The 26920-nt window shown below is 40.6% G+C and overlaps 1 protein-coding gene across 2 annotated transcripts in view; it reads left to right on the top strand.

The window, feature by feature from the left end:
• PTPN11 (protein tyrosine phosphatase non-receptor type 11) overlaps positions 1-22670 on the top strand; it is a 61644-nt gene extending 38974 nt beyond the window's left edge. For both annotated transcript variants that reach the window (XM_068245876.1, XM_068245882.1), the window contains exons 9-16: positions 1-109; positions 2015-2146; positions 2332-2492; positions 4988-5055; positions 7774-7925; positions 9703-9827; positions 18356-18457; positions 21297-22670. The exon at positions 1-109 is cut by the window's left edge and continues 50 nt beyond it. In XM_068245876.1, coding sequence (XP_068101977.1) covers positions 1-109; positions 2015-2146; positions 2332-2492; positions 4988-5055; positions 7774-7925; positions 9703-9827; positions 18356-18425 — 817 coding nt within the window. In that variant the 3' untranslated portion in view covers positions 18426-18457; positions 21297-22670. The remainder of the gene's footprint in view (positions 110-2014; positions 2147-2331; positions 2493-4987; positions 5056-7773; positions 7926-9702; positions 9828-18355; positions 18458-21296) is intronic.
• The last annotated feature ends 4250 nt before the right edge of the window (positions 22671-26920 follow it).

Below are 26920 nucleotides of genomic sequence, written 5' to 3' on the forward strand. Positions count from 1 at the left end.
TGCTACTCAGGGCTGCTTGCAGAACACGGTGAACGACTTCTGGAGAATGGTTTTCCAGGAGAATTCCAGAGTTATTGTCATGACGACAAAGGAAGTAGAAAGAGGCAAGGTGCGTTGTATGGTCATCTTACACATTAAAACTGAAGGTTATTGGTTAACTTACCCAACTGACTTAGTACTTGTCTGTGGGTTGTGTAATAGTGCAGTTTTATTTCCTTTTATGTTTAGATTGTTGCAGGTGGCTGTTTAAACATTAACTCTTTCTTTAGAAATGTACTACAAGTTTCAAAATTGAAATCGAGATTTTGTTGCAATCCACTTCTGGATCAATTATTTTCAAAAATTAATTCACGGGGAAATGAATTGCTTTTAAACAAACAGTAATATGCAGGTTTGTGCAGAATATTGGCTATTGTCGCTTAATGCTCTGAGCTGGTAGGCAGCATTTAAAAATAAATGTGCTAATTCAAAGACCTCTGAACACCTTAATCTTTATTCCATGTTTATAAAACGGCCACATCTAAAAGACCTTTTTTTGTAAATTCTTTAAGATTAAAGATCTTCATTAAGATCCAACGTTTCACTTAGCCAAAGCTCTTAGTCTGCAAAAAAAAAAAAAAATCTCCAATAGCTCTTTTTATCTTCACACCATTTTAGCAGGTAGAAATAATTTTCCCAGAGTTCCACTGGCAACATTTCAGAGAGCATCCTGTATATACTTGCCGCCCTTCCCCCTTCTGCCGCTTTCATAAATCAGCATTACACTACAGGCTGAATTTTAAAACTTGCTTCCTGGTGGTTTAAAAGTAACTTTATTGACAAGGTGTGAACATATAACCCTAGGAGAAAAGTAAATTGCATATGGGCCTGAGAGTCTTCTGGCAGGCAAGACCTGCTTCACTTCTTGTGCCACAACTTTAAACACCCAGAGCAGTGATTTTACCTGCCACAGTTTAGTGGTTCTGAGACTAATGGCAACTGCTAACATTTGTACCCATGATATAGTGGTCCTGCGAGTCACCTAACATTCTGTTTTTAGATCACATGACTTTGAAAACTACACAATTGTTCAAACACTACACAATTCCCTTCGAAGCATATACTGGTACTTTAAAAAAATAAAACAAACGTAAGGCATCCGGAAATGTGGGTGTAGAATATCTACCGATGTTTACCTATATTCTACTATTTCCGCGCTGGATAATGCTGATAGTAGAATATTGGTTATTTTACTGATACTCTTTCGCATTACCTAACTTCCCTCTCACACTAACCTCCCCCTCCCACCTACAGCTAACATTAATCTACCTCTACATACACCTAACAATACCCCACCTATGGCTAACACTATTACTGCCCATGTGGGGTTGGGCTACATAATACCTATACCCCATGCACCCGATCACTTACCCCCACTGCTGCTATCTGATCAGCAATCTCTGCTCTTTCTACCGCTGTGTCCCTCCACCGCTTTTCTCTGCTGTCAGCTGACATGTGCGGAAAACGCACACTGAAAGCAAGGACAAAAATAGTCCATGGAAAACCATGTGCATTTTATGCACACCCAAGTGTGATCCATTACATGGGGATAGTTTTTTTTTCTATAAAGCTCTGCATAAATCTGTATAAGTGCATAATAGTAATATGAATATTTCATCACAGTAATTTCTATGCCTGCCATCTCATGTTGCTATAACGGTGACACGCTTGTGCAGAAGAACCACACCTACTTGATATCATGGGGGGTGGGGGGGGGGGGGCTATTTATTTTAATTTTGGGGGGGAGGGGGGGGGGCATAGTGTTTGTACAACATTGAATCTTTGTGGTGTTATTTCATTAGTGTGATTACTAAGAGATCTAAGATGCCTGAAATGACCTTACTAACCTACCAACATCCTTGCAAGACTGAAATACCTGTTAAAGGGGGAGATGCCTCTCCAGTTTCCTATGCTTTTGTTGCGTTTTTACATAAATTGCCTCATGTTCTAACACAAGGTGCGTTTTTGTTTCCAGAGTAAATGTGTGAAATACTGGCCAGAAGAATTTGCCCTAAAGGAATATGGAGTAATGCGAGTGAGAAATGTCAAAGAGACACCAGCTCATGACTATATATTAAGAGAGCTTAAACTTTCAAAAGTAGGACAAGTAAGTAGTTTATTTCCGTCATCTAGCCTTTTCCATGATTTATATTTTTACAGCCTTAGGCAGTGAATAGAAGCCCTGGTAATCATTGTCGGTGTCAAAAATCTCTTCCTTGCGCTCCTGCTGTGGCATTGAGTTTGCTGATTGAATAGAAATAACACATTGTTGTCATTTTCATACATTTTAAGGGGAACACTGAAAGGACTGTATGGCAATATCATTTCAAAACCTGGCCAGATCATGGTGTACCTACTGATCCTGGTGGTGTCTTGGACTTTCTAGAAGAAGTTCATCATAAACAAGATAATATACCGGACCCTGACCCTGGACCGGTAGTTGTTCACTGCAGGTAAATTACAGTTTTAATGTTAGTGTGTTGAGTAAATGTCTCTTCAAAACTATGAAATCTGATTGCTTCTTTAGGTTCTTGTGGTAAATAATTTCCTCATGAATTATCATGTTAAGATTGGGTAGCGGTTGAGAGTATATCAAGTCTTGCTTTAGCCATAGAACTGTTATGTGATTTTTATTTTAGCTGCCGCTGTGACAGACTGTATATATTGTTGTGTTAGGTGTTTGAGACAGGTAGGGTTATGTCCTAGTAGCAAGATTTTGGGATCCTTGAGAAGTTTGGTCTGGAATTGGTCTGAGAGAAGGTTGGCAATCTTTAAGCAGCATATAGAGCTCTTTGGGAATGTCCTTCAAATGTGGTGCAGGCTACCTGTGGAAGAACAGCATCAAAAGGGGAGGGGGGGGGGGGGACTCCACACAATTCTGGTATTCTTACCACAGTGCTCCCAGTTAATGAACACAGCCAGCTGTACTAGAGTGTCCTGCTGGTACACCACCCTAGCTCATAACCCAAATTGAAAGGACACGACACACAAAGGACAAGCTGTATTGGAGTCAAGTGATAACACACAGCATGTTTCTGGCCTAGCCCTTACTCACCCGAGGAAGAGCTACACCCAAAACGAGGGCCTTTATGAAGTACACTTTTTCTTTTGAGTTTTCTTTTAGGTGATATTTTCACACTCTGGCAATAAAATGACTTTTAAACCACCAGCAAGTGAGAAAATACTCAAAATAATTTTGAGTACTTTTTTAAATCTACTTTTTGGTATTTTTGTCAATTGTAAAGTGCTTACAAAATTATTTGAAAAAAAAAGTTGAAATATTATCTCATAGGAGAAAACTCAGGAGAAAAAGTGAATTGCATATGGGCTGGTTTGTGTTATTACTTGACTCCAATAAAAAAGTATCTGGTGGACTTCAGTCTGCTGAGCTGTTTGTGCCTATAACAACTGCTATGATTAGCAGCTGCTGTTTTGTTTAAAATGTGTTTGCTGTACTGTCTGTATACTGCACTTGGTTGGGCAAATAATAAACTTCTGTAGACTTTTTTTTTTCTTTGGGCTGGTTCAGACGAACGTCTGCGTGGCGTCGCGTTTGGGGGCGTTGCGGCGGCTGCGCGGTCAGACTTTCAGTAGCCGTCGCGTTCCGATGCGGTCGCGTTTTTTGTTCCCCTAGGGGGACGTTAGCCGTCGCGGTTGGCCGCCCCCTGGAAGCTGCATGTCGCTTCCAGGGGCAGCTCGAACGCTCGCGAAAATCGGGACACAAACGCCGCGATCGTGCAAACTCGCACAAAAGCTCAGTGTAAACGCTCCCATTCACTTGAATGGGAGCATTTACCGCGACGTTCCGAACGCTTGCGGTAAACGCTCCGCAAGCGTCCGTCTGAACCAGCCCTTTCTTAGTGAGTTGCAATGTCTACTATACTATGGGAAGTCATCAAGACTTATGAAGGCTATAGCTACATTCAGAATAGGAATTTGTCACTCATAATGATACTTTGTGATTTATTTCGGGTGACAGCAGTGTTGGTAATAAAATGTCATGTGATTAACTGTCACAGTCTAATGTTCCTATAGTCCAAGTCTAATGTCATTACTAGAGATGGTCAGTGAGATGCTAATAATCTCAGCTTTCATGCAAACTTAATGCAACTGGTATGCAGCTTGGCCTCACTGACAACAATACTATGTCATTTCTGTGACTGGAGTTTATACTTTTAATGTATGGAACATTGAATTTGTCTGTTAACTCTATGTAGAAGGCATAGGGCCGGTTCACCAGGCGACTGTCGGCAACTTGTTTTGCTGATGTCGAACTTTTTTCAGCTACCATGCTGAAAAGCCTATGACATCGCTTTTTATCCTGTTACGCTTTGATCCACTAGGGGGGCACAGAACCGCGAATGCAGTCAATGCAAGTAGCTACATGCAGCGTCTTGGAAAATTTGATCGACTGTGGCGCTTGTGCTTTAATAGTGAACTCATTGCCTCAGAGCGCTCCCAATCATCTAACTGCAGGATGTGGTGGATCCCGGCAGTAAACGACGTGCACAGACACCAGCAGCCATCTGTCTGAACCGGCCCTTACGTTTCTGTGGAAATGACATACCTAGATCTACAGTGTCACGGAAGATGCTGGTGCTATATAAATCAATAATAAAAAATATTTTTCTGTTCTCTAACCTTTAAACTGCAGAGGACCTTTACAGAAATCTCTGGGTGAAATGTAGGCCCATTTCCCAGCCCTGCTGCATAGCTGATTGTTGTGGCTTTTCTCTCATTGTGTAAGCTAGCACAGTACCTGCCATTTCATTTCTCTCTTCCTGCGATAGTGGCAGCCTAGGATTTTGGCTTCTGTGTAATAAAACAAGCGGTTATGTATGTGCTGCCAGCTGGAATGTGTTACTATTTAGGCTACACAATAAAGCCTGTGTTTTGGCACTCCAGGACTGTCTCTTGCTCACCACACTGATGTTTTCTCTATTAACAGTGCAGGAATAGGACGCACAGGCACTTTTATTGTGATTGATATTCTCATCGATGTCATCCGAGAAAAAGGTGGGTGTGGAATCCTCTGCTATCTTCTGTCACCAGGCGCTCGGACAGGGAAGTGGACCATATGGCTCCAGAGATAGGCTACTGGATAGGTTATATTTCTTGTCATCTTACCAAGCTGACGTCATATCTACATTTAACCCCTTGACAGAAAATAATACGTTTGAGCATGATGTTTTTTTGTTTAAACTGCTAATGTCATTTTACACTACACTCCCATTTTTTTGTCAGCATGCACACAGCTTATGCTGGTGTATGTGCCTGGTGCGCATGGATACATTACATTAGCTCCCTTGTGCGATTGGTAAGATGCGCTATCAGTGTCAGGAGAGAAGGTCAGGCTGTGTGCTCCTAATCCCTAGATAGGTTTGATGCAATGAATGTTTGCATGTCTGCACTATGCATGTTTACCTGGGTACTTCTGCGCAGTATAGGTGATTAAGCGTGAGAATGCATTCTTTTGTGAACTAAGACCCCGGCTTTTAACTCAGCTGTAGGGATAACAGTGGTGCCTGGATGAGTGAATCTGTGAATGCATTTGTTTGAACATTTGCATGCGAGTTTGTTGTTTTGCTGGATGACAATAAGGCTTGCACTGGCTGCTAAGAGTGCCTTGTCAAATCGTGCTGCCTTAATAATCTGCTCCTCATCACACGCATGCTTGGTGTGATCCTTAATAGATGCACCCCTAATTACTTAGGACAACTGACCGGAGAGGGATATGAAGGTTGGCATTTTTATTTCTTTTTAAACCATGCATATTGCCTGGCCGTCCTGCTTCTTTTCTGCCTCTAATCCTTTTTTAGCCACAAACCCTGAACAGGTATGCAGATCAGATGGTTTTGACAAAAATGTGATTCAGACACTACTGAAGCCAAAGATCAGCAGGACTGCCAGGCGACCGGTATAGTTTAAATAGAAATAAATATGGTAGCCTCCATATACATCTCACTTCTTGTTCCCTTTAAATTCTAAGCCTCCTACACACACACACAATCTTGAAGGTGTGTGCAGCTACCTCTGTGCCAGATTGCACCCCACATACAAGAGTAGTGTGTAGGCCTCAGGAATATTGAGATGTATTGCAGGGAGTCCCAATACAGTTAGAGGTCCATCAAGCCTCCAGTTAATCACCCAACAGTGCAAATATCCAAATAGGAATCAACCCTTCCAGGATGATTATCCACTGATCCCATTTATTTAGTGTGAATACGATAAACCGCATACATAACTGGTACAACAGTTAGCAAGTAGCAAGTGTGTGCTGGTTTTGTATGATGTTTAACTGCATTCACACTAAATAAATGTGTTCAATGGATGTTCATTAGGAAGGGTTGAGTCCCATTTATCATTTGCACTGAATAAATTCACCTCACAGTGGGCCGTAAAGTGGAATAACATTCAATAAAAATGGGTTTTCCTACTTTGTATTACCCATAAAGTTACCATATTTGTTTTTGTGCACAATGAATATTGTCTGTTTACAAATTACAAGTTCCCAAAGTACAGTTTTTCTGCTCTGAAAGCTGCCATTGCATAGCTGCTGTTTTATATATTAAAATCTATCTAGTGATCATTTCTCAGCTGCCTCTGCTTTTACTATATGTGGCAGTTCAGTTCCAGCAAGCTGCTAATGTGGCAGTTCAGTTCCAGCAAGCTCTCTGTGAGCTACGTTTAGTAAAAAAAAAAAATGAAAAAAAAAAAAAAAAATCACATGGCCAGAAACTGCTCACTGAAAAAGAACTTGCTGCATTAACTGTGTGAATGCTGTGTTGCTACCATTTTTTTTTCTTGTGGTAATATGTTTTATGGCATAAATAAGCTTTTAGAGCACAGAAGAAATGTTGAGTTTCTTACCACTTTAAATATAAGCAGCATAAGCTGATAGAAAATGTGGCAGGACAGGATCGTACTGCGTCGTACTGCGCATGCAGGACAGCGCAATCCTTTGGGCAGCATGATCAGACACAGCAAGGGCACTGTTCAATTTCTCTAGCTCTGACTGGCTTTTTCTTTAAGGCGCGTACACACGCCATACTGCCGCCAACGACTGGTCTGCCAGACCCTCCCGCTGAGCAGACGTTCAGCCGACAGTAGCATGTGTGTACGCACTGTTAAGGCTGTTTCTGAACGATTGGCTCAGCGGATCGTTCAGAAATTGCCTTATCAGTCTGCCGACAGCGCGCACACCCTTGTTGCTGTCGGCTGAACATCCGCCCAGCGGGAGGGTCTAACGGACCCGTCGTTGGCGGCGGTATGGCGTGTGTGCCTTTATGCTCAAAGGAAGATGGAAGTTTTAGCCAATCAAAAAGCTTCTGTCATGTTTGCAGTACACACTTTCCAGTCCTTAAATATAGCAACAACCCTCAAAGAATGTAGGAACATTTTCTAGTCAGATCCTAAATACATCTAACAAATGGTGGATCAGAAATATAGGTTGTAGGATATTTAATCATCATCTAATATGCTGATTTGATCCTTTTATTCATCATTTTTTCCTCAAATGGATTTTAACATTGTTTGTTTTATTGTAGCCAAGTAGTGGATTTCAAGTTATATTTCTGCAGATTCTTTTAGGCGTTCTTAACTAAATAGCACAGCCAAATATTTATGATGATTTACTATGGCGCATCTTCAATTACTAGCTGAGCACTGTCTTTACTGCTTATTTTGTGCTGAAATTTAACTTGCAACATTTCAGTTATTTTTTTTGTTATGTAGGTGTGGACTGTGACATTGACGTACCCAAGACTATTCAGATGGTACGGTCTCAGAGATCAGGGATGGTTCAGACCGAAGCACAGTACAGATTTATATACATGGCTGTACAGCATTACATAGAAACCTTGCAACGCAGGATTGAAGAAGAGCAGGTGAGTTCTATCTCACTCCTTGGAACGTTATATATTGAATATTTTACATGCTCGGGTTTGTTTTTTGGTTGTTTTTTTTTTTTTTTTTTTATAATCGGCCAATTTAGAGACTATTGTCACCACCATTTTAAAGTACAACTGAAGTGAGAGGTATATGGAAGCTGCCATATTTTTCCTTTTAAGCAGTACCAGTTGTCTGGCTATCCTGCTGATCTCTCTGCCTGTAGAGCTCGGTTCAAATTGAGCCTGCATCTGCTCCTGCCCTGCGTTCCGCTCCGTGAAGCAGAGCGGAAGGATTGTGCAGGTCGGGAAACGTTCGCTTTGACGAGCGAAATGCAGGCAGCGGAACTGAGCAGAACGTAGCAATGTGAACTTTCCCATTGGGAAAGCATTGCTTCCGCTGCTGTGTTCTGCTAATCGGAGAGGAACGTAAGCTATTTTAGGCTCAATGTAAACCGAGCCTAATACTTTTAGCAATAGACCCTGAACAAGCATGCAGCATATCAGGTGTTTCTGACATATTTTCAAGATTGGCTGTATGCTTGTTTAAGGTGTGTGGTTTAGACACTACTGATGCCAGAATGATCAGCAGGGCTGCCAGGCAACTGGTATGGCTTAAAAGGAAATAAATATGGCAGCCCCCATATCCCTCTCACTTCAGTTGTCCTTGAATGAAAATACATCCAGCTTTTGTTGGAAATACTAAATAGTTGAGCATTTTTGCTAATGGCTTTTCAGAGTTATACTTTTGGGGGACAGAATTGCTTTACAGCCCTATTGTGAACTTTTAAAAAATCGGCTACCTGCTATGTGAATGTTGGCAAGCGTCCTAACACATTCCTTTCTGCGCTTTATTTAGTGGAACATAACCTAATAACACTACATGTCCTGGAAATGGTCACATTTTGTTCTATGTGATATTTTCTGCATTTATTGTTGGCACATTTTAAGTTCCACTTAGATGTCATTCTGTGCTAATGGCTCATCAAACATAATACTTTTAATGTAATTAAATATTATAAGGGAAAAAAAGCTTTGTGCAGAGCTGACAGAGCTCTGAATAATTTTATTAATGGACGTGCAGAGAATGGTAGTTAAATATATATGTTACGGCCAGAACCCATAGTGTGGCCACTTCGGGTTCTGGCCAGCCACTTCGAGTTCTGGCCGGCCAATGTGCGCAGTGGCCGCAGCGGCCAATGTTAGAAATGTTATGTTTATGCCGTCTCGCTGCGGCCAAATTTATGACAATCTTGCTTAATTTAATTAAATATAGCCAGCAGCAATGTAATAGATGAAGCCGCCGGCTTTCGCACTGCCTCTCTCCTCCCCCGCCTCTCTCCTCTCCCCGCCTCCCATACAATAAGTAGCAGCCGGCGAGTCGTTAGTCGCGTGGGCGTGCTGCAGCAGAGGGGAGTCGCGTCTGAGGCCCAGCACACTTTTTTTTTTTTTTTTTTTTTTTTTTAACTGGCAGGCCTTTTACCTAGTAATTTATAAAACAAAATAATATTAATAAAATTGTCAACATATTTCCTATGGACATCATTATGGGTTATGTTTCATAAAATTGCGAATCCTATAAAAAAAAAGCATTACTGCTTCCTTGATGTGATGTAGTCAACTATTGGGCTGACAGCAAAAGTTTATATTCTATTTCAAAAGCGACATTGTAATCCAGTTTCCAAGAGTGAGACACAACTTTATTAAATAAACCAGAAAGTGTTATAATGCAAGTCTTGTGTGTTAGTCAATTCACACCTTGATGTTCTGCTTTCAGAAAAGCAAGAGGAAAGGACATGAATACACAAATATCAAATACTCCCTCTCTGAACAGACAGGGGGAGACCAGAGCCCTCTTCCTCCATCTACACCTACACCATTGCCAACGCCAACACTTCCAGAGTAAGTAATGTTGTATGGAGCAATGTACCGTATGTGAGGTCCACTTCCCTCGCATCACTGTCAAATGTGATTTGTAAACCGGACGTTTTTCAGATGTTCAAAAGGATTTGTTTGAAAGAACTCCATAGACCACAGAAAAAAAAAAAGTCAATTTTTATTGAAATGTATTTATAATTGTTTTCATGCTTTGAAAGATCACAAATGGCAGTTCATTTGAATGCTGTTACAGCTGTTAATTATTGATTTTGAATAGTCTTAGAATAGCTCCAATGGGTGGCAGGTAGGGAAGTATTTTTTTAGGGGGAGGAGACGGTAGCTAGTTATTTAATTTGTTTTACTCTTAATAGCGAGTTTAGAGCAAAGCAGTGAACTGGAATAGTTGAGGTTATTGGAGTGTTATCAACAATTTACGATGGTTGCAGAATGAACCCCATTTCTTCAGCCAAGTCACCATTGTAATTACTCCCAGTCAGGACATCCTGGCCCATATACAATTCACTTTTTGTCCTGCATTATCTCCTAGGAGATAATTTTCATATTCTTTTTAAAATAACTTTTTAAGCATTTTACAATTTAAAAAGTTACCTAAAAGTTGGTGAAAATGTACTAGCAACATTATTTTGAGTATTTTTGCTGGTGGTTTAAAAAAGAATGTTATGGCAAGGTGTGAAAATGTCACCTAGGAGAAAACTCAGGAGAAAAAGTGAATTGCATATGGGCCCCTGTCTTCATAATATCTAACGTTGCCTCTTTGCTATCTTGAGCTATTGATCAAGCATTTGTACAGGCCTGTGTATTTACTTAGCGCTGAGTTAAAGCAAACCTGTGGGGGGAGGTAAAGTTTTCAAAAAAATAGTCCACAGGCTTCCCAGATCCTTCTCAAACCCACCGCTGCTGCACAGGATCACCTTCTTCTTTGTGGCCGCACTCCTGCCCGTGTACAAGCGCAGCCTTACTGGTCATGCGAGTACGGTCCGCACATGCCCAGTAAAATAAATCTGCATGTGGTACATGGCTTTTTCCTGCCGTACACAAGCCAATTAGTTATACTGGGCATGTGCGGCCTGTGCTCGCTCATGCCCAGTACAGATGTGCTCATACATGGACAGTAGTGTAACCACAAGACCATATTTGACTGGTCGAATATGTTAAAAAGGGACCCAGCATTTGAAACAGTGAGTTCAAAGAGGGTCAGGAGAGCCTCTGGACGATCCAGAGCCTTCCCACTATGGAGGGGAATAGGGATGGTCAGTGACATGCAAATCATTTTAAGTTGATGCAGTATTATGCAAATTTACACGGCTTGAGAATGGACTAATCACATTGTATTTCATTAGGATCTCTTTGGTTCACGACCAAGCTGCATACATTTGCATACAAAATTTGCATAATACTGCATCAACTCATCGACCATCACTAGAGGGGATTTTTTTTTTTTTTTTTTTTTTTTTTATAGATCTCCCTCGGTTTAATTAGAGAGACCTCTTGGATAATGGTAAAGACATTTGCAGGTAAAAGAAAAGGGATATGTGATTGCTGAGATGACATCCAGTCCAGTGAGGCACTTGCTGTGTCACGGTGGTAATTGATTGCCGTTACGCAGATATGTCATTTGTCACATCTATATTGTGTATGCCCTGTCTCTCATATGACATGGAGTGCACAATCACAGGAGTATTCAGTATTCTTTGGAACATGTTTCATACCTAAGCTCTCCCATCCTCCTATAAGAGGTTTTTGTTTTTTTTGTATTTCCAAATGTCTCAATAAAGCTTACACAACTTTCAGACATTTCCACATTAGTAAAGAGAATCCTTAACGGTTGTTAGGAAGTGTGAATATGAGAGAACTGCTTGCTATTGTTTGCTACATAGATCTGCCTTGCAGTGAAATGATTTCATAGAATTATCAAGGGAATATATTGGCCTTAAAATTCCACCACTAACCACTAGCACCATTCTCTGCTTCCCTCTGGGGAGACCAAGAATTGAATTGCCTGGTTCAAGTATGCGGTAACCTGCAGAAACGTAACTCTCTCTGCCGATTGAAATTCTTACGATGTTCTGTTTACTGAAGTGAAATGGCATAGTTCAATTTAAACAAGATGTTGTTATCTTTAAAAATGTACTGATCATAATACATAAACAAATGAACAAATTACATAAATAAATGAACACTTTTAGCAATCTGGTAGGTAAAGGGTTGAGGGGTAAGAAAAAAATGAATAAAAGGTTTTTGGCGAAGTCTTCTCCAGAGCATTTGTGAAGCAGGATGAACTCTCGCTTTCGCTCTCGCTCTCTTCCCGTGATGCTAGCAGGACTGTATTTAGCTTTGTGAAAACTGCCAGACATCACAGTGGCGTAGCTAGAGATCATGGGGCCCTATAGCAAAACTTACACGGGGCCCTCAGATGAAGGCACTCTTACGCAATACCACCTGCCCCTACCCTATGGATATATGTTAATTGGGAAATTCACATTCTCATGCAGTCAACACTGCACATAGTCCATGGGCACTGAAAAAAGGACAGAGGGTGGAGAAACACATAAAAGTTAATGGTGAATACATTAAGTACCCACTGGGCCCCCTCTGCTACAGGGCTCCATATCAGCTGCTATGGCTATTGCTACGCCCCTGGGACATCATGCTGTAGAGAAGGGCAAGAGCACTAAACTGCCTGGGGTAACTTGGTCCTAGGCGGTATATATTGTCTTCTCTTCTATCAAAAGGAAGGGGGCAACAGTGTTATTTTCTTAACAGCTCTGCAGAACCATGCTGTATTGGGATTCCTTAATCATAATACTATATAATTGAGGCATAAACATGGGTATTAGTTATTTTAATTGCTAACTAATTATTCCTCTAGCTCACAGAGTGTTGTCCAACATGACTCTGCTAGACTTACAAGCCAACAAGCCAGGCAGTAAATCTTTATACTGTATACTGTATACGTCCTATTAGGGGCAGGAACTTTTCTTGAGTGTACTATGCGGTGTTGTGAGCTGATTATTTCTCAGAGTGGTTTACTGACTTAACTTCATACCGTAGTCAATTGCACCTTATTACCCTTCTCCCTTGCCTAAATGTGATTGTTCCTAATTTATTTTGGTCCGACAATCTTGCACATACAGCTCTGCAAAGTAACGTATTGTACTGTGATACTTTTGATGAGCCCCTGCATTGCTCATTTAAAAAAGGCTTGGGTTCGCAACCTATGGTTTCCTTAGTGGTCACATTTTTTTTAAAGAGAGTCTGAAGCCTTAAAATGTAGCTTTTTTATTTTACAATCCTCTTCAGCCTTAAGATGAAAGATGATTCGCCGCTTCCCCGCAGCAGAATGAGTTCTTTACCAACCCTTCCGTGCCAAAATTCTCTGATACTTCCTGGAGGAGGCTGGGCTTTGTGCAGTAGCTCTGCCTCTGCTCCAGTCAATTTGTGCCGATCTCCTCCGCCTCTCCCCGCTCCCTCAGTCTTCCATGGATCCATGGAGATTGACGCGACTGAAGGCAGAGCTACAGCACAAAGCTCTGCCTTCCCCGGGCAGTGAAATCTGCGACCTGGAGAGTCGTAGAATTTTGCCCCGGGGTTTGGTGGGGATAAAGACCTTGTTCTGCGGCAAATCATCTTTCATCTTAAAGGGAAGGTTCAAGCAAAATAAAAAATTTTGTTTCACTTACCTGGGGCTTCTACCAGCCCCATGCAGCCATCCTGTGCCCTCGTAGTCACTCACTGCTGCTCCAGTCCCCCGCTGGCAGCTTGCCGACCTCGGAGGTCGGCGGGCCACATTGCGTACATTTTTACGCATTCTCGCTAGTGCAGGAACATAAACACATACATTTTTACGCGTTACTGGTTCAATGTTTACGCATTGAACCAGTAATGCGTAAAAATGTATGTGTTAATGTTCCTGCACAAGCGGGAATGCGTAAATATGTACGCAATGCGTCCCGCCGACCTCCTAGGTCGGCAAGCTGCCACCGGGGGACTGGAGCAGCAATGAGTAACTACGAGGGCACAGGATGGCTGCAGGGGGCTGGTAGAAGCCCCAGGTAAGTAAAACTCATTTTTTTTATTTTGCTTGGACATTCCCTTTAAGGCTGAAGAGGATCCTGAAATAAGAGGTAAATTTTAAGGCTTCAGACTCTCTCTAAGTACCTGCAGCAAGAGAGGGATTAAGATGTAATGGAGCCTTAGGCAGGGTAGTAGATTTGGGTCCCCATTGTGGTCCTTTTGGTTAGCTGGAGTGGAGAGCGGTAAAAGGTGGCTGAAGCACCCCTTGACACCCACTAGGCCCCAAGCACCTGTCTAGATTGCCTGGCGGATGATCCTACTCTGCCTGCAGTGATAATTCTTTGGTAATGGGTGCTTCTTTAATTAGTGCATCTTATGTTAGAGGTTGTTGCCTGTAGACCCTGCTCACGCCAAAAGTTATAGGTCTTATTAAAGTGGGACTGGGGTAATAACTTATTTGTGGAGAGAAAAAAAAAGTTATAGTCCCATTCCCAGGAAGAATCTCTGTCCCTGTTACACTTATGTCTTTGTTGAATCCACTGACATGCTGCATTGCAACTAGCAGGACTGAAATACCCTTTTCTAAGATAATGAGAAGTCCTGCCTCTCCTGGTACTTGGCTCGGTGGTAAGATGCAGAAGTGGCTTTGGTTTACTGTGCATCACCCACTTACCAGACCATTGACTGGAAGTAGTGGAATTGACACTTGTCAGGCTAGCTGCTGTAAATCTGAGCTAGACTCACATGATCAGACAAGGAAGTTTCAGACATACAGGTCCTTCTAAAAAAATTAGCATATTGTGATAAAGTTCGTTATTTTCTGCAATGTACTGATAAACATTAGACTTTCATATATTTTAGATTCATTACACACAACTGAAGTAGTTCAAGCCTTTTATTGTTTTAATATTGATGATTTTGGCATACAGCTCATGAAAACCCAAAATTCCTATCTCAAAAAATTAGCATATCATGAAAAGGTTCTCTAAACGAGCTATTAACCTAATCATTTGAATCAACTAATTAACTCTAAACATCTGCAAAAGATTCCTGAGGCTTTTAAAAACTCCCAGCCTGGTTCATTACTCAAAACCGCAATCATGGGTAAGACTACCGACCTAACTGCTATCCAGAAGGCCATCATTGACACCCTCAAGCAAGAGGGTAAGACACAGAAAGAAATTTCTGAACGAATAGGCTGTTCCCAGAGTGCTGTATCAAGGCACCTCGGTGGGAAGTCTGTGGGAAGGAAAAAGTGTGGCAGTAAACGCTGCACAACGAGAAGAGGTGACCGGACCCTGAGGAAGATTGTGGAGAAGGACTGATTCCAGACCTTGGCGGACCTGCGGAAGCAGTGGACGGAGTCTGGAGTAAAAACATCCAGAGTCACCGTGTACAGGCGTGTGCAGGAAATTGGCTACAGGTGCCGCATTGCCCAGTACAAGCCACTTTTGAACCACAAACAGCGGCAGAAGCGCCTGACCTGGGCTACAGAGAAGCAGCACTGGACTGTTGCTCAGTGGTCCAAAGTACTTTTTTCGGATGAAAGCAACTTTTACATGTCATTCAGATATCAAGGTGCCAGAGTCTGGAGGAAGACTGGGGAGAGGGAAAAGCCAAAATGCCTGAAGTCCAGTGTCAAGTACCCACAGTCAGTGATGGTCTGGGGTGCTATGTCAGCTGCTGGTGTTGGTCCACTGTGTTTTATCAAGGGCAGTGTCAATGCAGCTAGCTATCAGGAGATTTTGGAGCACTTCATGCTTCCATCTGCTGAAACGCTTTATGGAGATGATTTCATTTTTCAGCACAACCTGTCACCTGCTCACAGTGCCAAATCCACTGGTAAATGGTTTACTGACCATGGTATTACTGTGCTCAATTGGCCTGCCAACTCTCCTGACCTGAACCCCATAGAGAATCTGTGGGATATTGTGAAGAGAAAGTTGAGAGATGCAAGACCCAACTCTCTGGATGAGCTTAAGGCCGCTATCAAAGCATCCTGGGCCTCCATAACACCTGAGCAGTGCCACAGGCTGATTGCCTCCATGCCACGCCGCATTGAAGCAGTCCTTTCTGCAAAAGGATTCCCGACCAAGTATTGAGTGCATAACTGAACATAATTATTTGAAGGTTGACTTTGTTTTAAAAACACTTTTTTCTTTTATTGGTCGGATGAAATATGCTAATTTTTTGAGATCGGAATTTGGGGTTTTCATGAGCTGTATGCCAAAATCATCAATATTAAAACAATAAAAGGCTTGAACTACTTCATTTCAACTACTTGAACTACTATTTAAAATATATGAAAGTCTAATGTTTATCAGTACATTACAGAAAATAATGAACTTTATCACAATATGCTAATTTTTTGAGAAGGACCTGTACTATGAAGAGAAACCGTAACCAAGGATTGAACTTCTTCCCGATTAGTAGCTGATAACCCCTTTCCCATGGGAAATCTTTTCCTTTTCTCAAATGGAACATCAGGGGGCTTTGTATGGCTGATATTGTGTTGAAACCCCTCCCACAGTGTGATGTCAGGACCATGGTTCTTAAATCACACTGTGAGAGGCCTTTTTGCATTGTGGGGAAGAACAGCTGTTTCCAACTGCCAAAAAAGCAAGCAGCAGTTACTTCCACTGACATCATCTGCCAGCAGTAAAGATGTCACCATGTGATAAATGTCAGAATGTAAATCAGGGAGAGGAAAGATTTTACAATGGGCAAACACTGACTAAATAATTTATACATAATTATTGTAAAAATTAAGCACTTTTGTTCTTTGCATTATTTTCACTGGGCAAACATAATAGGTAGGTATTGCCAGAAAGACATTACCTCTCCTTTTCTATATAACTGAAGGTTGTAAAAAATAAATGAATGAATCAAAACCCTCAGCCTAGTCTTCATTCAATCAATAATTAACAGGAGATAACTGGAGAGTATTAAAGTACACCTGAACTGAGAGGCATATGGATGCTGACATATTTATTTCCATTAAAGGAAACCAGAGATGAGTACACAGTAAAAGTTTTATACATAACTGGTGCTTCCTCCAGCCCCCCTCCGCACGGATTTCTCCCACGCCGCCGTCCTCAGTCTTCTCCCTCTTCGGTATCGGGTCCCGTAACTACAGCCAGTCGCATCCAGTTTTACGCATGTGTAGTGCTTTCCTTCTGTCTCTCCGGCAGAGAATAGTACTGCGCCTGTGCCGTACTATTTTCCGCCGGAGAGAAAAGGAGGGAGCGCACTGCGCTTGCATCGACTGGCCGCGACTGGCTGTTGTTACGGAACACGGTACCGAGGAGGAAGAAGACTGAGGACGGGGGCGTGGGAGAAATCCGAGCGAATGGGGCTGGTGGAAGCACCAGGTGTGTATAAAACTTTTAAGTGTAAGTCTCTGGTACACTGTAAACCATACCAGTTGTCTGGGAATTCTGCTAATCTTTTTGACTGTGGTAGTGTCTGAATCCTGCACCTTCAACAAGCATGCAGGTAATCCAGTCTGACTTTAGTCAGAAACCTCTGATCTGCATGCTTGTTCAGGGACTGTGGATAAAAGTATTGGCAGCAGAAGATCAGCAGTATAGCTAGCCAGGCAATTTGCATTGTTTTAAGATTTGCTAAAAACACTGCACTGGCAATTACAACACAATAAAAAATTAGACAGGATAAAATTGTGGTGTGCTCCTTCAGTGTCCAAATAGTATAAGCTGTTTTCATATATAGGAAAGCACTCCAGCTGTAAAAGAATCCCAGGTGACCTGTGCAATAAAGTCTATTTTCCTTTGACAAAAATCAAACAACCATAAGTGATCACTGTATCAGCTTTATTCCTACAGTAGATCAGAGTGACGGCCCCCACCTCACCCTCAAAGTGGGCACTCCCTTTTTACACATGACCCCAGTTAGATGGATTTACAGCACCTCCGGGATACTTTAAAAGCAGTCCCCAGCCTATCATGATTCCCTTGTCAGGTCTCAAATCGAATCGACAATATCTTCACAGCCTACACCTCAAATATAAGAACACAGAGTCATCTCCATAGCGTAAAACCATTCAGAAGATTAGTTACAGTTAAGATTGCACACTCACATGTAAAACTGATGCGTCTGAAGTTTTAATGGGCTCTACCCCTTTCGTTGGCCAGCATGCGATAGCACCGCTCAGTCGTCATGCCGGTCTCCAGTACCCCAAGCCAGCTCATTTCTGCTTCCGTGACCCCGCCCGACTAGTTTTGTCACGCCCGTGACTCATCAGGGGCAGGCTAATTTGCATGATTTAAAAGGGAATTAAGGCGTCTGCCTCCATATCCTTCTCAATTCAGGTGTACTTTAAAGACAGATGGCTATGTGATGGGATGGAGGTGACTTCTAGGTATATTTTACATAGTTAATAGCCATAATGAAAAAAAAAACAATTATTTTTTGAGCCATAGATTCCTAAAGTAGACTATCACTTTATGGGATCTCTTGTGTGTATGCCTGTGCCTGAGTATCTGTGTGCCCTGTTACAGAATGAGAGAAGATGTTGGTAGAGTCTATGAAAATGTGGGCCTCATGCAGCAACAGAAGAGCTTCAGATGAATTGAAATATGATGTCTCTAACACAAAGACTGGTAATGTATATTATTAAAAAACCTATCCTCCATAATTGCCAAATCTATCCACCAGTTTGCAAACTGTAAAAAAGATAATCTGCTTTGACTGGGTTCTGAGAAGTTCAATGAGATACAACTAATTCCAAGTTGATGCAGAGGAGGATTATGCACGTTTTTGATGCAAATTCATGCAAAGTGAAAATCGAATTCTGCCAAGTTGACAAATCCATTTTAATGCTGCATAAATTTGCATTTAAAATTTGCTTATGCATCAACTGAATTTTTTGCATCTTATTGACCATCTCTGGTATGAGTATTTGTTGAAAAACAAACATAATTGGAGCATACTTTCCGTGAGCTTCTTACCAAAATGACTGATGGATCTAGGGTTGGATTTTGAAGTTGAAGCAAGATGGTTAAGCTCCTGATATTCCTGGGTAATGGATTTATTGGCAGTCAGAGGTGATGGCCATGTTCGACCATGAAGTCTACACTGGAGACTATACTTGCCAATGGGAACTAAAGACACAGGAATTGACATCACTGTAACTAGTATAACTCTTATTTTAATCCCCTGCATCTCCAGTGGTGTGCTTGAAGGTGACCTTTTATTTTAGTTTTGTTTGTCATATCCTATCATTATTTTTTGATTTAACCTGCTGTCCAAATTTAAAACGTAATTTGTATTCATTGATTGTGACTTTATGGGAATTTCCTCCACAGTAGACATTACAACAATCATTGATTAATACAAAAGTCTCTTTGGAACTTTGACAATTCAATTCAGAGAAAGGATCCTCAGACAGTTGCCTGCCATTGCTTTTGGTGTATATTAAAATCCCGGCCAAAACAATGTCCAAATGAGAATGGTTCTTACAAGTAGACATTTAATGATTTATGAAAGACCAAACGAAGCCGATGTTGCGTAAATAGGACTAGGAAACCTAATACATGATGCATTTGTAATTGTAGCTTTTCTTCCCTAGGATGGCTTAGTGCAGAGATTGCAGCATAATTCCCCATAAAAGTTTTCTTTTTTTTTTTTTTTTTTCAGTAGCATCTATTATTTTTCATGCTTAAATTACACCTGTTGATAGAGATCAATGCAATTCTCTTTTTCTCCTACCTTTTTTGTCCTGGGTGATATTTTCACACCTTGTCCATAAAATGCATTTTAACCAGTTCACATTCCAAGGTTTTTACCCCTTAAGGTTCCTGAGATTTTTGACATTAAAGCTGTGTTGCTTTTGATACAGCAGTAATGTTTCAGTTACTTATAGCATCTTAGTAATATTTATTTAGGTTTTTTTTCCAGTACAATCTAGGCTTTCATTTTACAAGAACAAATTAGGCGTAAATGCAGAAAATATCGTTTTTCATTTTTCACCCTTCGTAATTTTCACATGACAAGTTCCACAGTTATACATAAAAATATATTCTTTGACCTTTCCCGGTTAAAATGATGCCACGTATGCCATATTTTATTACTAGCAGGGCATGTGGCAGACCATTACCTTCAGCCCATCAACTGAATGCGTTTGCTAGAGCGACAGTTTGGGTACATCACTAGACAGCAACAGAGCAATGCATCTAAAGAACAATGGGGCCCCAAACTGTCGCCCTGGTGACTGCAGCCAATCGCTACAGCTTACACTCATTAAAAGTGTATAAATAGGTATTGCAAGGGTTAACAAGGATTAAAAAGTGTTTTATTCCAGTTAAGTTTTAAGCGTGCAAATATAGGCATTTTCAGCTGATAGCTTCATTCAAGAGTGCTCAGTGTCCAACGACCTGGTGTAAGAGTCGAGCAGTAAGGGGGGGGGGACAAACCAGAACGAAAAAGAAAACTTATAACCAAGTTAATTTATAAATAAGGGACCACTCGCCCTGTCCTTGGTGCCTCCTCCCCGATGGTTTTCCCCACAAAAAAATAATTTTCCCTCCTACCAATAGCACTACTAGAGTCTCCTAGCTTAGCTGTTTCCTCCAGTCAGTGGATATTCATAATAAGTGTCCCAAAACTACAAGATTTTTACAAATCTTTTGATCTGCTCATGGGCCACAGAAGTCAAGTGTTCCATTGTCCTAATATACCAAATCCTTTGTACTAATTCCTGCAGAGAAGGTTGATGTTGTGTTTTCTAACTAGCTGCTAGCACCACCATGGCAGCTGTAAGAATATGGTTAAGCAATTTCTGAGTAGGTCCCCTGAGGCTCTTCTGATACTTGCCAATGACAAAAACCCAGGGGTCTAAAGGGACAGTTTTATGTAAAACTTATTTAATACGTTTTTCAGCTGATCGCCAATAGACCTGAATTTTAGTGCATTACCACTAAATGTGGGCCAGAGTGTCCTTCTCTCCACATTCTCTCCAGCACCTCTCAGGCAGCGTAGGAAAGCCCCTGTGAAGTTTATCAGGGGTGTTGTACCAACAGAACATAACGTTATATGTATTTTCTTTGGCCTGCGAGCATATGGAATTCTTCCTTGCATTTTACCAGATTTCATTGCAGTCTGAGAGATCTTGGGGTATCATGGAAAGCCTGTTCCCAATAGTGTGCTTCCTCAGTGCTTCCAAAGGGGGCACTGTATTTTTCTTATATATATATATATATATATATATATATATATATATATATATATATATATATATATATATATATATATATATATATATATATATATATATATATATATATATATATATATATATAGGGAAGGCTTACAAGTTTTCAGATACTTTTACCTGTTGTCCTTTTATCATAAAACCCTCAAGTCCTAAGTATTCTGGATGACAGACCCAGATCTCTTTTCTGTGAATGTGTGGTTTTAATATACTTTCTCTATTTCTCACAGATTTTAAGACTAAGAAAATGCAAAACGATGTGAAGACAAGAGATAGGACATATAAGACCTGGCTTTTGAAGGCTTTGTCTGTTTTAAACAATTGGTTTGTAATCCATAAACAATTTAAAAAAAACTAAATTCCACATCAAGAGCTTTTGGAAATCCATCAAGTCCCTTTCTGAATCTCTCGAATTTTGGATCAGCGTACTCTTCACGATGAAGCATCTAACTCTACAGCTTTTACTTTGTGGAGTCATAAACAGACTATAACTGAGTAGCATATTCTTTTTTTTTTGTCCCCCCCCCCCCTTTATAGCACCCCCTGTTGTTAAGGTATTGTGAGTCCTCTGAGTGCACCTTAGATCACTGGCAACGCAAAGTATTAAGGTGATTGCTAATATTGCAGCGGGAACAATTTCTCTCTTCACAGTGCAGACTGTGGCCGTGATAACAGTTGCTTGACCATAAGAAAGACTTCTGTATTCATATAACTTTTTTTCATGCTAATTTGGAGATGTTTTAAAGTGTGAATATCCACCTCCTTAGCTTTCTCAAACAACCTAATGGTGCTTTATTTTTCTTTCCTGTCGTAAGAGACTCTACTAGGAGAGCAGAATTGCCAGAAAGGAGTATTGAATGGATGAATTGTATATGCTTAGTGCCAATTGTAACAAGATGGAACTAATTCTGGTTTGGCGGATGATGTTTTGGTCACTGTATATTGTGCCAGTTGCAGAAACGCATGATACAGTGAAAACCAAGAGATGCACTTTATAAATGGTAAAATGTTTAACTTGTTCTGCTCTTTGGGACTGGCAAGGCAGTCAAGTCCATGATCTTGGTTCAAATTGACCTTTGAGTAAGGCTTTTACCTTACCTATCGCTTAATGTGGTCCCTCTTTGACATTGCGTAAATGCAATATTTTCCATAGGAAGTGGTGCTGCTTAAGAGGCTCAAATTGTGCACCTTTTGCTATAGCAGGACCTTAGTTAAGCATTTCCTTAAAGTGCCTTTACAGTCACAGCCTACCTTCAGCCAGAAAGTACTTTGTTGCAATGGGGCCTAGAATCTGCCATCTATGACTTAAGCCTCACCTGATGAACCTTGCACTCTCTTTATTTTTTTTTATTTTTTTTTTTAAGTTTCATTCTTCCATAGGTGCTTCATTGCATTTTAGTGTTTTTTCTCTGGGCGTGTTTAGTCATAGATGGCTGCCCTAAATGGACCTGTGTAATTGTTTCTCTTTTTTTGGGCCTTATGTAAAGAATACAGGACCTTCAACTGGTCTGATTGCACCAGTTACAAATCTTTCATAACAGAATGTCTACAGGTCAGTTATGGCAAACCACACCAATAAACCAGGACAAACTCCTTTAAACTAATTTATTCATAGACTGCCATCTCTTTCCATTGCTGCTTTTACCATATTGCCTTTATTATACACTCTTCAGATTACTGATGTTCCTAGGTATTGTGGAGATACGCCCTGAATTGACTGAGCTCACTTTGTACAGTCATATGTCTATATTCTAAGTTGCTTTATCCATCCTGGTGTTCTGTATCTCATGTTTAGCTAAGGGACAACTCTGCTAAACCTGGTATGTATCACAATAGGCTACATAATCATATTCAAGTTATAAAAACTCTGTAGCTACTTCTGTGAAAGCATATTTTGGGCTTGTTCACACTAGATGATCTTGAAAATGTATGTGTTAAATGTTTGTTGCATTGATGTAGGCTTGCATTTTTTAATTTTTCTATTTTTTTTGTTTTGTTTTTACATTAGCCTATTCAGTTGACTTGAATGGTACCATGCAGGACTGATGCACTGCAACATAGCTGTGAACAGGCCCTTTCTAAAATAATCTATTTTTACAATTCTGTGCATTTTGCCTGCTGTAGAAAATGCAGTAAAATACATGGATATGCATTTTATGAGTCAGTGTCCCTTTGCCTGTAACCTTTAGCTCTGGTTGGTACCCAGTACTTTTCCCCATTGTGTCATAGATGAGCAGGTCTGAAGCAGTAAGAAGAATTCACATCTTCTATGTAGTATTGGCAACTTCCTTATTGCAGAAAGCATAATGTAGTGGAAGGTTCAAACACCAGGTGGGCGGTGTTAAATGCATCATGTCCTGGACTATGTATGAGCATTTTGGACTAGCTAGGAATTCTCAGAGGTGACTGCGCTAGTGATAGATGTTTATATGTGCAGTCTTGATTTTATATAGTATGTAATGTTTTGTTTCCTGAAAGCTTGTTATTAGTGGAATAGTAAAATCGTGCTATTTAAGGTAATGGTAACCTTCACTCAGTAGAAGCTACCTTTTGTTGGGTAGGGTGGATAGCTAGCTAGCAGGTACCTGGAAACTGATGACCTTACTCACAAATGAGATGTTGGTGCAACCTAGTCTTAATGGCAGATGCTCATGTCATGTTGGTAAAAAACAAAACAAAAAAGGTCATTAAAAAAAACCTCCTAGATTAGATAGGAATGACTTGCCACAAAATGTAGGTTTTCATATCATGCAGCATCCTTGTTAAAAAGAGATTCCATAAAAATCTGATTGATTGAGTGCACAATAAAATTAATGTAACACAAATAAAAAGAAGGAAAGAAAACTGGGAAGGTGCATTCATCAATCAAAATACATATACATCATATGAGGGTCTGTCTAATATTCCATCAAAAATTCAGTATACGGCCTGTATTGGTGAAAAAATCTATTCAGGTCAAATTAGGAACCGCTTTATTTTTTTTCTTAACTAGTTGTCAAAAAGGACCACACAGTGATCCCTTCAATACATACACAATATTGGGGATTGCAGCAAAAAAAGCAACCAGCAGGCACTCAGTGAACCAATGATGATCCTAAAGTGGGGTTGCCGGTAACTGTGCAATGCTCCCGGATGGGCTAGTGTGCTCTAGACCAAAGTGGCAGAGGTATACACAACCCAGAGGCAAGGAAAAGGTCTGGCACAAATAGCTATTTATTGCTGCAGTTCAGTGATTGATGCAATACCAAACATGTACACAAAGATGCAAGTGGCAGGTGAAGAGCGTGTACTTACCGTGTCTGTTGCTTCCAGGTGCACCTTAGCCTCAGAAGTTGAGAGAGGGTTGTCAGGCCGTGCACCCCTTCTGGTGCCCACTGCCATGCCCCTGCACCTGGAAGCAACAGACACGATAAATACGCTGTTCACCTGCCATTGGCATCTTTGTGTACATGTTTGATATTGCATCAATCACTAAACTGCAGCAATAAATGGCTATTTGTGCCAGACCCTTTTCCTTGTATCCGGACAATATTGGGAATGATCAATGAGATGAATTCCGAGTTGATGCAGGATTATAAAAGCATTTATGCAGCGTGAAAATGGACCACCATGTTAAAATCCAATTGACCCATTTTCAAGCTGCATAATTTGCATTCAGAATTGGCATAATCCTTCTTCAGCTCTGAATTATTTGCAATCCATTGATCATCCGCATACAATATCATGGAACATAGTCATCAAAACTACAACAGCAGCGCTCGCATCTCTCGCAGTATAGATTACTACCAGGTAATGCTGATAATCATAAGGGACACTAATACAATAAATTACAAAAGCCTTTGTAATAATTTTCCTTGTCAGTTTATTATTGTCCTTTTTGATCTTCACACTCATACTATGCAGGCATTTATTTACAGAAGCTGGCATGGTACAGGTAAAAAGGTAAGTAGTGCCACCTATAGGATGTGCCCAGAGAACTTCTTGAGGCTGGCTTGATTGCGCGCACATATAGAAATTAAAAAAAATACACACACACACCACACACACTATGTATTTGTATATATTTTCCAGCAATTCATACATTCTTAAAAATTATAAAACACAGCTTGTATGATTTTTTTTTTTTTCCCCATTACAATGCAGTTCAGACTATTGTGCATACATTGATAAGGCTGCTGTATTACAGTTAATTGCTTACAAAGAGAAATCCACTAACCACTTGAGAGGGGGTGAATGTATTGGCTATTGTACTGATGGTTAGCATTGAAACCAGTGCACCCCAGTTTCAGTCTAGCTATGCTTTAACCAGCAGAGACTGTCCTCAATTTAATAAATATAGGTTCTTTCGGATGGGGAGTACAATGATCCCGGCACCTGCATGGCACCATGTAGTGCCTTACTGGCACCCAAATAGACCGTATTTCTCGCAGAATGAGGGCGTTGCAATAGCCGGACCCCAAATCTTATGTCCAAAGGGACAAATTGGGTTATCAGTAGGGGCATATATTTGTTATATTGCCTTACATTGCCCAGCGCAGGTAGAGCCATTTCTCGGTTTCTCCCTGTGCCCAGCTGACTGCCGCCGGGAACATATGTATGTATGTATGTATGTATGGATGGTACTTGTGATAAAATGAAGGGACAGAAACGCTAATTAATCTTTCAGCAGTCTTTACTATCTTCTGATAGGGCACACGGTTGCAAGGTTTTTCCACTTAATGCCAGACATTTTTTTTTAATAATAAAAGTAGCCCATATGTCTTTTTGTCACATTTGTTCTCAAAACATTTTCCTATTTAGCCACAAGAATTCTCATTATATACCTGTAGAGAAGGAATCATTGTCTGATGTTCACAAGTCATTTCTATCGCTCTAGATTTTGCCAGCACACTCAACTAGGGGTGAAACTTGCAATTACAGCTGTCTGGAGTAAAATCAGGGCACTGTAGAAGAATACAACCTTGCTCCACTTGTAGGTGTGGCCAGCAGGCATGGGGACTACCAGTTTAATCAGGATAACCTCCACAGAGTAATAATTGCAACTAATGGAAGAGAAGTGTAAACGGTCTACTGCAGCTGTGCTTTTATTATATCAGGAGTCCAGAATAGTGTGCTATTACATTCTTATGGAATATTTAATCATTGGATTAAAAGTTAAATAAAGCAAAGCTCGATTTTTATCTAGTCAGTAAATACCAAATCCGTTTTGTATGTAGGACAACCAGTAATGGATTAAAGCAAAACTATATTTTACTATGAAAGCCTAATAGTTACACCGTTGTAAAGTAGTCACTGTGTCTTCAACTGCCTTACTTCAGAGTCTTCAACTTTTTACGTTCAGTGTTGCCAGAAATGAATTCCTTTGCCCCTCAAAGTGCACTGGGATGATTTGTCAATAAAGCTCTGAATAAGGCACCATCTTTTTACTATTAAAACATGCATTTAGGGCCCTTTTCCACTAGCAATCGCAATCACAAATCACAAATGCCAGCAATTGCGATTGCGATTTTTCATTAATTCTGTTATGCGATTGCGATTTGTGATTTTCATTTGCATTGCATTATCATTGTAAAAATCGCTCCAGCAAGCGATTGCGATTAGCGATTTCCAAATCGAATCACTGTAGTGGAAAATACTTCTTGTGATTTCTATGATAAACAACTCTAGCAATTTAAAAATCACTAGCGATTCAACAATCACAATCGCTCTAGTGGAAAAGGGCCCTTAAAGGATAAGTGTACTTTATAAATAGAGTATACTAAATCGCTTTAAAATTCTCCCTAATAAGTATTACAATTATAATGTGTTGGTTTCTCTTCTGGGTAAGATCTAATCGCGCACACACACACACACA

This window comes from Hyperolius riggenbachi, chromosome 1 (genome assembly GCF_040937935.1).
Source record: "Hyperolius riggenbachi isolate aHypRig1 chromosome 1, aHypRig1.pri, whole genome shotgun sequence".
Classification (NCBI taxonomy): domain Eukaryota; kingdom Metazoa; phylum Chordata; class Amphibia; order Anura; family Hyperoliidae; genus Hyperolius; species Hyperolius riggenbachi.